The sequence below is a fragment of the Cibotium barometz genome, chromosome 22, assembly GCF_041138505.1.
Source record: "Cibotium barometz isolate CiBa-2024 chromosome 22, ASM4113850v1, whole genome shotgun sequence".
NCBI classification, from domain to species: Eukaryota; Viridiplantae; Streptophyta; class Polypodiopsida; order Cyatheales; family Cibotiaceae; genus Cibotium; species Cibotium barometz.
The window spans coordinates 10,714,966-10,730,629 of NC_141067.1; the positions used below are offsets into that span (position 1 = coordinate 10,714,966).

The 15,664-nt window shown below is 41.2% G+C and overlaps 2 protein-coding genes across 2 annotated transcripts; both read left to right on the forward strand.

Annotated features, from left to right (window-relative positions):
- The first annotated feature begins 3,063 nt into the window (after positions 1-3,063).
- LOC147626264 (desmethyl-yatein O-methyltransferase-like) lies at positions 3,064-4,516 on the forward strand. Its single transcript, XM_086816904.1, has 3 exons — positions 3,064-3,823; positions 3,922-3,986; positions 4,073-4,516. The coding sequence occupies exons 1-3, from the start codon at positions 3,118-3,120 to the stop codon at positions 4,376-4,378; spliced, it is 1,077 nt and encodes a 358-aa protein (XP_086673030.1). The 5' UTR covers positions 3,064-3,117; the 3' UTR covers positions 4,379-4,516.
- A 7,512-nt stretch (positions 4,517-12,028) lies between these two features.
- On the forward strand, positions 12,029-13,398 carry LOC147626265 (desmethyl-yatein O-methyltransferase-like). The gene is made up of 3 exons (XM_086816905.1): positions 12,029-12,788; positions 12,887-12,951; positions 13,038-13,398. Exons 1-3 carry the CDS (start codon positions 12,083-12,085, stop codon positions 13,341-13,343), a joined length of 1,077 nt encoding a protein of 358 aa, XP_086673031.1. The 5' UTR covers positions 12,029-12,082; the 3' UTR covers positions 13,344-13,398.
- The last annotated feature ends 2,266 nt before the right edge of the window (positions 13,399-15,664 follow it).

Below are 15,664 nucleotides of genomic sequence, written 5' to 3' on the forward strand. Positions count from 1 at the left end.
ATATTCTTAAAGAGGAAAAAATAATATTCTTAAAGAGTAACCTAGGCGTCCCCAAATTACTCAAGAGGAAAAAATAATATTACGTACACTCTATGTTAATGACTTCTGTGAAAATCATTTGATGGTTTCATGGCTAGGGCATACGCTTGATAATGGTATTTGAATCATCTACATGTGACCCTGCTCCAAATAGACCCAGCTCAATAACAATGTAATTCTTAGAGAAGTTTTTAATAAATACGTGAGTATAACATATACAAACCATTTCGGATCTGGCGGCGTCGAGTCATGGGAGGCAGAGTTCGTAAGTATCCTGCCACTTTATTTGATTGTTTACTTAATTCATTGATTCTATGATTGTTTTAATCTTACAAATTGTGTTGATTATGATACAGCGACGGGTTACGGGGAGGAAGCCCACAACCCACGATACTGCGTATGCTCGCCGGCATAGCAGACGTGACACGTGGGCCATCTTCAGAGCCGAGGGACGTATTACGGACGCGCAGTTTGAGATGGCCATGAGACCATACGGTCGACAGGTACTTGAAAATTCGTAACGAATGGTTTTGGTTTATTGAATTGCATATATATATACTTATATACTATATATTACTTGAACAGGCACAAGCTGCTGATGATCCACCGGCCGCCGCTGCAGAGGGTGGACGTGAGCACTACTCCTCGGACATTCCGACCGATGTGAGCTCATCTGAGCATGGAGGGAGCACCGAGTCATCATCTGGGTCTGAGTAGTACTCAGACTTATAGTATCACATTCCATATTGAGGATGTGATTGTAAATATTTTTTTGTAAACTCAAGCCATGGGCTACTTCGAGATATGGACTCCCTTGTATACATGTATGAAATTTTGATAGTAATATTGAATTGATTGATCGATAGTATTACATTCATGTCTGTCTTGAATCGTGTAATGACAATGTATGCATTCATGTCGTTCTTGTCTTAATCTCCCTCGTGCATATGTTCTTCGTGGATGGTCTAATGGGATGGTCTAATGCACAAAAAAAAAAACCAGAGAGTGCTATTGGGTGCTGGAATGCTGGAACAGTATTCAGGCACCAAATAGCACTCTCTGGATTTTTTTTGGCTCTCTGTTCGCGTGTATAAACGCGTCAGAACTGCTAAAACTCGCGTGTATCTACGCGGATACCCTGGAAAATATGCGTGTATTAATGCGTATAAACTGGCAATTACGCGTGTATAAGCGCATCTAAATTAAACAAACGCGTGTATAGACGTGTGTATAAATGCATCTGGGACATTGGAACTGAACAGGATGCGGCTATACACCCGTGTATAAGAGCGTCTAATATAAGAAAAAGTGTGTATAGCCGTGTGTATCAACGCGTCTGTGAAAAGAACGCGGCTACACACCCGTGTATACGCGCGTCTGAGTGGTACTATACACGCGGTTTTACACGCATGTCTCTGGCCGCGATGATACACGCGCTAATACACGGGCCCGCTACTTTTTTTCACAAGTCATTTTTAGCGGCTAAGAGCGCGGGTATGAGCCCGATCCCTTGTAGTGACAATACAATTTGTGCCTTGAGTAAAAACATCATTACTCTCACAAAAACCCTAGGCAACTACCCGGGCTTCTAACATATGGCTCATCTTTTTCATAATAGCATTGAGTCGATTAATAGATATCTTAAGACTCAATACCTCCAAGCCTAAAGAACGTACTTGGTCTTTTAGAGAATCCACTTGTTCTTTACATTACCCATAATCCATGACATTGTTGATTGAAATAGGTATGTCCAATAATTATCTCAAATACATTAGAAGATCAAATACAATAGATGATCTCCATATAGTAATTATATATATAGGCTTGAATGAGAATATTGATTCTTGTGCATTGTTATACATTTTTTTAGTGTGGCTGTCCTTATGTTTCTTAAGTAAGGTATTCCAAGTACTAATTTTTGTTCATAGATTGGGCCAAACCCAAGGAATGAAATAAAGAATTGAAAAAAAAAGAGATTAAGGAACATGATCAGCACTTGGATGCCACATGGTCATACCACACCAGTAAAGTGCAAGATCATAGTCTAGACATCAAGCATATTTCATCGTCAACCGCCCTACATATCAAAACTCACTAGCATTTTCAATGAAGGGGAATGGATTAATTGACAGTGTAGATTAAGATGGGTATGCAATGACATGGATGAATAGACATTGTTGGTTGAAATAGGTATGCCCAAAAATTCTATCTAAGCCCAAGCAAGATAGAGTGTTGAGGATCAGAGACCTTGATAATTGGAGACTCTCTCTTTTTTAATAACTCGTAATCTATTACAAAGAAGAAAATTGCCAAGGCCAAACACTTCTTTTATAGTATACACTAATCTATTGAAGATTATGATCCTTTTAGTTAACCATTTATCCTCCTCTTTGAAAACTTCCAACCACCTATGCCTCTCTGAAGAAAAGTCCTTGCCTTGTTTATAATAGAAAGATAAGACTTATTCTTGCAAACATCTTTAAGAAAGGTTTATCCAATAATTATCTCTATATTGCCCAAGTACCCTTATTTGTTTATGGATGTATATACACTAACAAGCTCTTAAAAGCAAAAAAAAAAGGGGGGGGAGGGGAATCCTAAGAGAGCCTATAATAGACTTGTTAATTACTAAAGATAGTGCTTTAAATTTCTGTTCCATCAAGGAACTATTTCCTATTCGAAAGTTAAGGAACATGATCAAAATGAGAAAGGAAAAGCCAATCTCCATAATCACTAGCATAGATTCTATCCAATGAAGAGAAGGCATGAATTGGCACATTGCCGATTAAAATAGGTATATGTAAAAGGTACACAAGACTTTGTGTAAGTTGTCTTTGTTTTCACAAGACTTTGTGTAAGTTGTCTTTGATTTTCTAGATAACGTTCCATCATAGTAGGCCAGACTTTGTGTGACACACAAATGAGAATTTGTGTGACTTCTTACGTCCATGAGCTTGACTTTGAGGGTGGATCGTTTTCTATAAAGACGAGCTTTCCCAGAGAACCCCAGAAGAGTGAGCAATGGCCGGCGCTATTGTTGATTGTAGTGAGGAAGAAGCATGGCTGGCTGCCCGATGCATGAGCCGCCTTGTGTGCGTGCCCTTGGCTTTGGGCACAGTCATGGACCTCCAGGTGCTGGACATTCTAGCCAAGGCCAGCGCAGACATGTCCGCCGACGAAATAGTGCAGGAGATGGTGCAGGCCAAGGGGCTGCTGGTGCCCAACCCCAACGCCGCCCACTCTCTTGATCGTCTGCTGCGCGTTCTTGCATGCCACTCCATTCTCACGTCCTCGGCCTGCGCACGGACGGTCGCACCGTCCGAGCCACGCGTGGACACAACTATAAAATACGGCCTCACGCCCATGTGCACCTACCTGCTGACGGATGGCGGAGGCCAGCAGGCCGCCGCCGGCCTCTCTCTCGCCCATTATTTCCACTTGCAGCGAGGGAAGAGTTTCATGGACTGCTGGCCACACCTGGCGGACGCCATCTTGACGGGATCCATACCCTTCGCCAGCGCACATGCCGGCTGCAACCAGTTCGAGAACGCCCGCACGGACAGCGCCTCCAACAGGGACTTCAACCTGGCTATGTCGAGCCACAGCCGGCTCTTCATGGGCCCCTTGCTGGAAGCCTACACCGGCTTCGGTGGTGTGAAGACTGTGGTGGACGTGGGCGGGGGGCTGGGCTCCTGCATCGCCATGATCGTGGACAAGCATCCTCACATACACGGCGTTAATTTCGACTTGCCTCACGTAGTGCGAGCAGCCCCAGCACACCCAGGTGCACAGCTCCTGCGTTTGCACAGTTCCTGCATTGCGTTAAGCCGCTCACAATACCTCCATTGCATCATTGCTAACTGATGTGTATATTGCACGCAGGAGTGGAGCACGTTGGAGGAGACATGTTCCAGAGCTTGCCATCCGGCGACGCCCTTTTCATGAAGGTAATCATATTATAGCCAAGCTTAAACCTTTGATATTATCCCAATCTTATGATCAACATTGCATTCTGTGCGCTTGCATGTGGCAGAACATCTTGCATAATTGGGACGACGCGCAGTGCCGCAAGATCCTTGGGAACTGCTGCAGCGCTCTTCCGGCGGAGGGGAAGCTGATCGTGGCGGAGATTCTCTACCCGTCGCCAACCTCGCCCGTTGGCAGCGGCTGGTCCGACCGGCTGGCTTACCTTTCGGACCTGTGCATGCTCACCTGCATGCCCAGCGGCAAGGAGAGAACCATCGCCGAGTACGAAAGCCTAGCTCTCGCTACTGGCTTCTCTCGCATTGAAATTGCCTGCTGCGTAAGAGGCTTGCACATTCTAGAGCTCTACAAATAATGAGCAATAAACTCATCACGAGAAATCGATAACTAATTGAGCATAGATAATGCTATCCGGCCGATCCCCAAATGTATTTAATAACATATACTGTTCCATGTAAATACACAACATATAACATAGAACTTCTTTATGCAATTTGAAGTAACTCACTCACCTAAGCCTGAGCAGACCTCAATGCCAATGGGTCAACAAATCACAAGGGCTACAAAGGTTTTCTATCAATAGTGGAAAAAAGTACAAATATTACTATCAATGGTGGAAAAAAGTAAAAATATTACTGTTTCAAGATCCTTCGAGAGTCATCGTTTTTTTCCCACCCGTATAAGGTGCATTTCCCTGCCCTTAGGTCCTCTTTTCCACCCGTAGAGGCGAGGAGCACCTATTGGGGGCTTGAACCCAGGACCTCCCGATCCGAAGACACAAACACTTCACCACTTCAACTACCACATCATTGGCTGTTATTGTTTCTTCTCATAGACCGTAGGTGTACTTTTTAGCACAATGTACTTAATCATACCAATATTCAAAATACGATGAGTGGATATTTTTTAAGATTATTATTCTTGTTTTAATGTCATCTCCATGTCATGAAAAAAAAGAATCACAATTAGTGGAAGCCATGAATGTAAATTGAATCTAATAGTAAAAAATAGAGTGTTTCAAAAATTAGATTGGTGTAGAGAAAAATTACACTTCCAAGTGCTTCTTGGTCCGTACATGATGACATCTAGTGTGCGAATGCTCATTTGTTTTCTCACCAAAAATTTTAAAAATTTAGGAATAAGCCCTTTCCTTTTAATATTTGGTCAACGATTTGAAAGTAATGACTTTAAAATATTAGTTTTGAGTTTGCCTTAAACAACTCAATGGGTAAAGTATTCTCTAAAGGCTCACTTTGAAGGCCCACCACCATTCAACATTTAGGCAACTCACATTGTGCCACCACTTAAGCATCTTGTGATTTGTAGCATGAGTATTGAGGCAACCATTGTGTAGGGTTCCTCTTCATAATGATGAGCGTGGAAGCATTCATGTCCACTGTTAAGTACAACTAGTAAGACTTGCATGGGATTTGTATCCATTACTAAGGAGAATTGGGCTCGAGCCAATGAGTGTGTGGCATCGTGCAGTGTGGGTTTGTCACCAAGGAGGGGAGGTCTTGAGTTCAAATCTTCATAGGATGCCCTCCATGATGACATCGAGACCTCTTATGAGCATAATTGTATCACATTCGAGTGGGACACTAAGTCGTCTTCGGTAGGGCACTCAAGTTTCTACTACAAAAGGATCTACAAAAGGACCCTATCCAAAGGAATGTGCAAGCTACTCTCAAAGCTCAAGAGTGGGACACTAAGTCGTCTTCGGTAGGGCACTCAAGTTTCTACTACAAAAGGATCTACAAAAGGACTCTATCCAAAGGAATGTGCAAGCTACTCTCAAAGCTCAAGAGTCTCCAAAGGGACACAAGATTAGCACAAAAGGGTTTTACTTTTCAAGACTATGATGGCAAAAAGGATGCACATGTCATACTCACATGGTTGAGCCAGCTTGATAATTACTTTTCTAGAGAGTTTTTTTCAGAGAAGGATAAGGTTAAATGTGCTACTAGTCATTTGATAGGCAATGCAGCTCTTTGGTGGAATGTTATTAGATAGGGCAAACTCAAACCAAAGTCATGGAAAGAAATTCCAAAAGCTAATCAAGAAGGATTTCTTACCTCCGTCATATAAGAGAAAAGCCAAACAACAATGGGATATTTTTAGACAGCTTTGAAAAGGAGAACATATCTGCATATGTTGATACATTTTGGCAAACTTTATTGCAACTTAAAGCTATAGAGAAAGTGCGTGAAAAAAGAAAAGGAGGAAGTTCATAGCACGTCTGAAGCTAGTTATTAGAGCAGAAGTGAACATGTTTCATCCTCATTCTCTTAGCAATGCCATCGCTCTAGCAACAAATTGCGAAAAGAAAAATGGGTTTCCGAGAAACACCGCAATGATCGATTCTCATATTCCTTAGTCTTCTCAATCTACACATTTTGAGAAGTTTTAGCACAAAGATAAAGCAGAGAAGCACAATGGTCCACAAGTAAATGGAAAGAAAACTGAAGCTACAAAAAAGACCAACAATGGAGATTGAAAGCCTCATGTGATTACGTGCTATAGGTGTGACAAAGAAGGGCATTATGCATATGAGTGTCCAAAGAAGACAAATAATCGAGCCACGACCGCAAATGTTTGAAGACAAAGACAAAGGTGACCAACCCAAACAAGAGGGTACTCCCAATCATGATTTCTACCACTAGATAGGTAAGCCTAAAACTCATACTTATGCATTGTTCAATTTAAAAAAAACTATAGTTAAATTCAAATATATTAGTCAAAATACTTCAATGATTGATATGTACTTTCTACATGCGGAAGAAAATACATATTAGATCATTCACTATCAGGACTTGAGTGAGCTAACAATGATGCACATAAGTTTTTCGATTCATCACACTAAGGAATGTATTAACTTATTGTTATTTCACATTCAACCTTTAAACTTTAACACCTCATTTAAAACACTTTCTTCAAATTATTCTCTTTTCTATTTTCAAATAAGGTTAACCAAGTGTCTTTGAAAGATACTTGTGTTAGTGTCTTTGAAAGATACTTGTGTTAGTGTCTATGAGAGATACTTGTATCGGTGTCTGTGAGAGATACTTGTATTGGTGTCTATGAAAGATACTCATGTTAATGTCTGTGAAAGATACTCGTATTGGTGTATGTGAAGGATACTCTTTTGATGTCCGTGAGACGGATAATCTAAGTGATACTTATCTATGACGGATAACTTATCACAATCTAGTGTTGAGAGGGATTCTATCTGTGTGATGGATATTATATTCTGACTCTCTTCACTCAAGCAAGAGGGATGTTACAATAATAAATTTATTATTGGGTGACCTAATAAGTGAAAAGAATATTTTGGGTGATCCAAGTGTGATCCAAGTGTGATTAAAGAATTATTTGGTTGTGAGTGAATCCAACCAACTATGACATATATGACGCTTGTAAGAAATGTGTGAGTTTGATTGACTGAATCCATTCAACTCTTTTGAATTAGTTTTTGATGAGGGTGACCCTAGTTGGTTGTGAGTGAATCCAAATAGGTGTGAGATGTGTGGTATGCTCTGTGAATATGTGTGACACGTATGAAAACAATGTGGGTGAATCCAATGTAGGAGTTTGATTGTGAGTGAATTCGATCAACTCTAAGACACGTTTGATGGATGCAAAGATTATGGAAAATCGATTGTGAGTGAATCCAATCAACTTTAAGACACGTGTGATGTATGTGAGGACATTGGGAGTGAATCCAATGTGGGAACGATTAATGTGTTTGATCACTCGTGTGTGCTTATTTCTCTATAAATTAGCTCTTGGTGAATTATACACCGTCCATTATAGATTGCTTCCTCCCTCAATGGTTTAGCAATTTGAAAGCTAAGCAGGATTGGCTATCAATTTTGAAACCCATCCATAGAGATGGATTAGGAAGAGGATTAGTGAAGAGGAAGGTGGTTTTATGGTTTTGGAAAACCCACTAATGGTTTTTCACCTAGTTTTACCCTTTGGGCAATAGATTGATGGAGATTGATTACCCAATGGTTAAAAACAAGCTTTATTTCATCCATACATAAACAAAAATCCCTAAACGTATTCTTCTTTAATTTAAATTCAAGAAAATTACCAAAACCACCTTTGTTTTTGTCTCTTTCACCTCTTTTGACCGCCTTCAAGAAAATTAAATTACACCAGAGCTCTGATACCACTGTCACGGGACCCTTTAATCTTCTTGAAGAGAATAATCAAAAACTCATAAATTATATCAAATATTAAAACAACTACTTGAATTAAATTAAAAATTAAAGCATATAACAAAACATAAGGGAAGAGAAAGAAAAACATCACCATCAACACATGGCTGGGTGCAATCTTCCCCCCCCTTGAGCGTGGCCTTCCCCCACACGAGTATTTTTATTATTAGCTTTCCATAAAAAATAAGCCATAGTTTCCAAAAATATACAAAGTGTGCTTTTAGAGAGCACGACACTCTTTCACAACAAAAATAGAGTGTCTTAAAAATTGGGGCTAGGGTAAAGCCTTTAGGCTTTAATAAGCTCAACATTATAAATGTATTTTTTCCAATGTATCAAAAATGGAAAAATCAACTACTAAGGTTACAAGCTACGCTTGTAAAAATAAATATGATGCGCATAAGAAACATTCTCCTCGGCATTATTTATCAATCCTCATAATCTTCTTCACGTGAAAATATAAACCCAATTAATAATTAAATTAATCCCATTTATATTAAACAGGCACAAACCATAACCAACTCATGACTACTAGGCGTAAGTACTCCAGGAATCACCCTGCCAATACAAACCTAACTGAAATAATCATAGACGGCCCCAAGCATACGTCATATACCGCACGTATTAATATTTATAGTGGTGTCACCCACGATATTAACCTAGCCGGCATGACACAAGAGTAACCTAGGCGTCCCCAAATTACTCAAGAGGAAAAAATAATATTCTTAAAGAGGAAAAAATAATATTCTTAAAGAGTAACCTAGGCGTCCCCAAATTACTCAAGAGGAAAAAATAATATTACGTACACTCTATGTTAATGACTTCTGTGAAAATCATTTGATGGTTTCATGGCTAGGGCATACGCTTGATAATGGTATTTGAATCATCTACATGTGACCCTGCTCCAAATAGACCCAGCTCAATAACAATGTAATTCTTAGAGAAGTTTTTAATAAATACGTGAGTATAACATATACAAACCATTTCGGATCTGGCGGCGTCGAGTCATGGGAGGCAGAGTTCGTAAGTATCCTGCCACTTTATTTGATTGTTTACTTAATTCATTGATTCTATGATTGTTTTAATCTTACAAATTGTGTTGATTATGATACAGCGACGGGTTACGGGGAGGAAGCCCACAACCCACGATACTGCGTATGCTCGCCGGCATAGCAGACGTGACACGTGGGCCATCTTCAGAGCCGAGGGACGTATTACGGACGCGCAGTTTGAGATGGCCATGAGACCATACGGTCGACAGGTACTTGAAAATTCGTAACGAATGGTTTTGGTTTATTGAATTGCATATATATATACTTATATACTATATATTACTTGAACAGGCACAAGCTGCTGATGATCCACCGGCCGCCGCTGCAGAGGGTGGACGTGAGCACTACTCCTCGGACATTCCGACCGATGTGAGCTCATCTGAGCATGGAGGGAGCACCGAGTCATCATCTGGGTCTGAGTAGTACTCAGACTTATAGTATCACATTCCATATTGAGGATGTGATTGTAAATATTTTTTTGTAAACTCAAGCCATGGGCTACTTCGAGATATGGACTCCCTTGTATACATGTATGAAATTTTGATAGTAATATTGAATTGATTGATCGATAGTATTACATTCATGTCTGTCTTGAATCGTGTAATGACAATGTATGCATTCATGTCGTTGTTGTCTTAATCTCCCTCGTGCATATGTTCTTCGTGGATGGTCTAATGGGATGGTCTAATGCACAAAAAAAAAAACCAGAGAGTGCTATTGGGTGCTGGAATGCTGGAACAGTATTCAGGCACCAAATAGCACTCCTTGGATTTTTTTTTGCTCTCTGTTCGCGTGTATAAACGCGTCAGAACTGCTAAAACTCGCGTGTATCTACACGGATACCCTGGAAAATACGAGTGTATTAATGCGTATAAACTGGCAATTACTCGTGTATAAGCGCATCTAAATTAAACAAACGCGTGTATAGACGTGTGTATAAATGCGTCTGGGACATTGGAACTGAACAGGATGCGGCTATACACCCGTGTATAAGAGCGTCTAATATAAGAAAAAGCGTGTATAGCCGTGTGTATCAACGCGTCTGTGAAAAGAACGCGGCTACACACCCGTGTATACGCGCGTCTGAGTGGTACTATACACGCGGTTTTACACGCATGTCTCTGGCCGCGATGATACACGCGCTGATACACGGGCCCGCTACTTTTTTTCACAAGTCATTTTTAGCGGCTAAGAGCGCGGGTATGAGCCCGATCCCTTGTAGTGACAATACAATTTGTGCCTTGAGTAAAAACATCATTACTCTCACAAAAACCCTAGGCAACTACCCGGGCTTCTAACATATGGCTCATCTTTTTCATAATAGCATTGAGTCGATTAATAGATATCTTAAGACTCAATACCTCCAAGCCTAAAGAACGTACTTGGTCTTTTAGAGAATCCACTTGTTCTTTACATTACCCATAATCCATGACATTGTTGATTGAAATAGGTATGTCCAATAATTATCTCAAATACATTAGAAGATCAAATACAATAGATGATCTCCATATAGTAATTATATATATAGGCTTGAATGAGAATATTGATTCTTGTGCATTGTTATACATTTTTTTAGTGTGGCTGTCCTTATGTTTCTTAAGTAAGGTATTCCAAGTACTAATTTTTGTTCATAGATTGGGCCAAACCCAAGGAATGAAATAAAGAATTGAAAAAAAAAGAGATTAAGGAACATGATCAGCACTTGGATGCCACATGGTCATACCACACCAGTAAAGTGCAAGATCATAGTCTAGACATCAAGCATATTTCATCGTCAGCCGCCCTACATATCAAAACTCACTAGCATTTTCAATGAAGGGGAATGGATTAATTGACAGTGTAGATTAAGATGGGTATGCAATGACATGGATGAATAGACATTGTTGGTTGAAATAGGTATGCCCAAAAATTCTATCTAAGCCCAAGCAAGATAGAGTGTTGAGGATCAGAGACCTTGATAATTGGAGACTCTCTCTTTTTTAATAACTCGTAATCTATTACAAAGAAGAAAATTGCCAAGGCCAAACACTTCTTTTATAGTATACACTAATCTATTGAAGATTATGATCCTTTTAGTTAACCATTTATCCTCCTCTTTGAAAACTTCCAACCACCTATGCCTCTCTGAAGAAAAGTCCTTGCCTTGTTTATAATAGAAAGATAAGACTTATTCTTGCAAACATCTTTAAGAAAGGTTTATCCAATAATTATCTCTATATTGCCCAAGTACCCTTATTTGTTTATGGATGTATATACACTAACAAGCTCTTAAAAGCAAAAAAAAAAGGGGGGGGAGGGGAATCCTAAGAGAGCCTATAATAGACTTGTTAATTACTAAAGATAGTGCTTTAAATTTCTGTTCCATCAAGGAACTATTTCCTATTCGAAAGTTAAGGAACATGATCAAAATGAGAAAGGAAAAGCCAATCTCCATAATCACTAGCATAGATTCTATCCAATGAAGAGAAGGCATGAATTGGCACATTGCCGATTAAAATAGGTATATGTAAAAGGTACACAAGACTTTGTGTAAGTTGTCTTTGTTTTCACAAGACTTTGTGTAAGTTGTCTTTGATTTTCTAGATAACGTTCCATCATAGTAGGCCAGACTTTGTGTGACACACAAATGAGAATTTGTGTGACTTCTTACGTCCATGAGCTTGACTTTGAGGGTGGATCGTTTTCTATAAAGACGAGCTTTCCCAGAGAACCCCAGAAGAGTGAGCAATGGCCGGCGCTATTGTTGATTGTAGTGAGGAAGAAGCATGGCTGGCTGCCCGATGCATGAGCCGCCTTGTGTGCGTGCCCTTGGCTTTGGGCACAGTCATGGACCTCCAGGTGCTGGACATTCTAGCCAAGGCCAGCGCAGACATGTCCGCCGACGAAATAGTGCAGGAGATGGTGCAGGCCAAGGGGCTGCTGGTGCCCAACCCCAACGCCGCCCACTCTCTTGATCGTCTGCTGCGCGTTCTTGCATGCCACTCCATTCTCACGTCCTCGGCCTGCGCACGGACGGTCGCACCGTCCGAGCCACGCGTGGACACAACTATAAAATACGGCCTCACGCCCATGTGCACCTACCTGCTGACGGATGGCGGAGGCCAGCAGGCCGCCGCCGGCCTCTCTCTCGCCCATTATTTCCACTTGCAGCGAGGGAAGAGTTTCATGGACTGCTGGCCACACCTGGCGGACGCCATCTTGACGGGATCCATACCCTTCGCCAGCGCACATGCCGGCTGCAACCAGTTCGAGAACGCCCGCACGGACAGCGCCTCCAACAGGGACTTCAACCTGGCTATGTCGAGCCACAGCCGGCTCTTCATGGGCCCCTTGCTGGAAGCCTACACCGGCTTCGGTGGTGTGAAGACTGTGGTGGACGTGGGCGGGGGGCTGGGCTCCTGCATCGCCATGATCGTGGACAAGCATCCTCGCATACACGGCGTTAATTTCGACTTGCCTCACGTAGTGCGAGCAGCCCCAGCACACCCAGGTGCACAGCTCCTGCGTTTGCACAGTTCCTGCATTGCGTTAAGCCGCTCACAATACCTCCATTGCATCATTGCTAACTGATGTGTATATTGCACGCAGGAGTGGAGCACGTTGGAGGAGACATGTTCCAGAGCTTGCCATCCGGCGACGCCCTTTTCATGAAGGTAATCATATTATAGCCAAGCTTAAACCTTTGATATTATCCCAATCTTATGATCAACATTGCATTCTATGCGCTTGCATGTGGCAGAACATCTTGCATAATTGGGACGACGCGCAGTGCCGCAAGATCCTTGGGAACTGCTGCAGCGCTCTTCCGGCGGAGGGGAAGCTGATCGTGGCGGAGATTCTCTACCCGTCGCCAACCTCGCCCGTTGGCAGCGGCTGGTCCAACCGGCTGGCTTACCTTTCGGACCTGTGCATGCTCACCTGCATGCCCAGCGGCAAGGAGAGAACCATCGCCGAGTACGAAAGCCTAGCTCTCGCTACTGGCTTCTCTCGCATTGAAATTGCCTGCTGCGTAAGAGGCTTGCACATTCTAGAGCTCTACAAATAATGAGCAATAAACTCATCACGAGAAATCGATAACTAATTGAGCATAGATAATGCTATCCGGCTGATCCCCAAATGTATTTAATAACATATACTGTTCCATGTAAATACACAACATATAACATAGAACTTCTTTATGCAATTTGAAGTAACTCACTCACCTAAGCCTGAGCAGACCTCAATGCCAATGGGTCAACAAATCACAAGGGCTACAAAGGTTTTCTATCAATAGTGGAAAAAAGTACAAATATTACTATCAATGGTGGAAAAAAGTAAAAATATTACTGTTTCAAGATCCTTCGAGAGTCATCGTTTTTTTCCCACCCGTATAAGGTGCATTTCCCTGCCCTTAGGTCCTCTTTTCCACCCGTAGAGGCGAGGAGCACCTATTGGGGGCTTGAACCCAGGACCTCCCGATCCGAAGACACAAACACTTCACCACTTCAACTACCACATCATTGGCTGTTATTGTTTCTTCTCATAGACCGTAGGTGTACTTTTTAGCACAATGTACTTAATCATACCAATATTCAAAATACGATGAGTGGATATTTTTTAAGATTATTATTCTTGTTTTAATGTCATCTCCATGTCATGAAAAAAAAGAATCACAATTAGTGGAAGCCATGAATGTAAATTGAATCTAATAGTAAAAAATAGAGTGTTTCAAAAATTAGATTGGTGTAGAGAAAAATTACACTTCCAAGTGCTTCTTGGTCCGTACATGATGACATCTAGTGTGCGAATGCTCATTTGTTTTCTCACCAAAAATTTTAAAAATTTAGGAATAAGCCCTTTCCTTTTAATATTTGGTCAACGATTTGAAAGTAATGACTTTAAAATATTAGTTTTGAGTTTGCCTTAAACAACTCAATGGGTAAAGTATTCTCTAAAGGCTCACTTTGAAGGCCCACCACCATTCAACATTTAGGCAACTCACATTGTGCCACCACTTAAGCATCTTGTGATTTGTAGCATGAGTATTGAGGCAACCATTGTGTAGGGTTCCTCTTCATAATGATGAGCGTGGAAGCATTCATGTCCACTGTTAAGTACAACTAGTAAGACTTGCATGGGATTTGTATCCATTACTAAGGAGAATTGGGCTCGAGCCAATGAGTGTGTGGCATCGTGCAGTGTGGGTTTGTCACCAAGGAGGGGAGGTCTTGAGTTCAAATCTTCATAGGATGCCCTCCATGATGACATCGAGACCTCTTATGAGCATAATTGTATCACATTCGAGTGGGACACTAAGTCGTCTTCGGTAGGGCACTCAAGTTTCTACTACAAAAGGATCTACAAAAGGACCCTATCCAAAGGAATGTGCAAGCTACTCTCAAAGCTCAAGAGTGGGACACTAAGTCGTCTTCGGTAGGGCACTCAAGTTTCTACTACAAAAGGATCTACAAAAGGACTCTATCCAAAGGAATGTGCAAGCTACTCTCAAAGCTCAAGAGTCTCCAAAGGGACACAAGATTAGCACAAAAGGGTTTTACTTTTCAAGACTATGATGGCAAAAAGGATGCACATGTCATACTCACATGGTTGAGCCAGCTTGATAATTACTTTTCTAGAGAGTTTTTTTCAGAGAAGGATAAGGTTAAATGTGCTACTAGTCATTTGATAGGCAATGCAGCTCTTTGGTGGAATGTTATTAGATAGGGCAAACTCAAACCAAAGTCATGGAAAGAAATTCCAAAAGCTAATCAAGAAGGATTTCTTACCTCCGTCATATAAGAGAAAAGCCAAACAACAATGGGATATTTTTAGACAGCTTTGAAAAGGAGAACATATCTGCATATGTTGATACATTTTGGCAAACTTTATTGCAACTTAAAGCTATAGAGAAAGTGCGTGAAAAAAGAAAAGGAGGAAGTTCATAGCACGTCTGAAGCTAGTTATTAGAGCAGAAGTGAACATGTTTCATCCTCATTCTCTTAGCAATGCCATCGCTCTAGCAACAAATTGCGAAAAGAAAAATGGGTTTCCGAGAAACACCGCAATGATCGATTCTCATATTCCTTAGTCTTCTCAATCTACACATTTTGAGAAGTTTTAGCACAAAGATAAAGCAGAGAAGCACAATGGTCCACAAGTAAATGGAAAGAAAACTGAAGCTACAAAAAAGACCAACAATGGAGATTGAAAGCCTCATGTGATTACGTGCTATAGGTGTGACAAAGAAGGGCATTATGCATATGAGTGTCCAAAGAAGACAAATAATCGAGCCACGACCGCAAATGTTTGAAGACAAAGACAAAGGTGACCAACCCAAACAAGAGGGTACTCCCAATCATGATTTCTACCACTAGATAGGTAAGCCTA

Coding starts and splice junctions, on each gene's coding strand:
- LOC147626265 (XM_086816905.1), top strand. CDS start 12,083: ATGAGCCGCCTTGTGTGCGTGCCCTTGGCTTTGGGCACAGTCATGGAC. Junction 12,789..12,886: donor AGCAGCCCCAGCACACCCAG/GTGCACAGCTCC, acceptor TATTGCACGCAG/GAGTGGAGCACGTTGGAGGA. Junction 12,952..13,037: donor GCGACGCCCTTTTCATGAAG/GTAATCATATTA, acceptor TGCATGTGGCAG/AACATCTTGCATAATTGGGA.
- LOC147626264 (XM_086816904.1), top strand. CDS start 3,118: ATGAGCCGCCTTGTGTGCGTGCCCTTGGCTTTGGGCACAGTCATGGAC. Junction 3,824..3,921: donor AGCAGCCCCAGCACACCCAG/GTGCACAGCTCC, acceptor TATTGCACGCAG/GAGTGGAGCACGTTGGAGGA. Junction 3,987..4,072: donor GCGACGCCCTTTTCATGAAG/GTAATCATATTA, acceptor TGCATGTGGCAG/AACATCTTGCATAATTGGGA.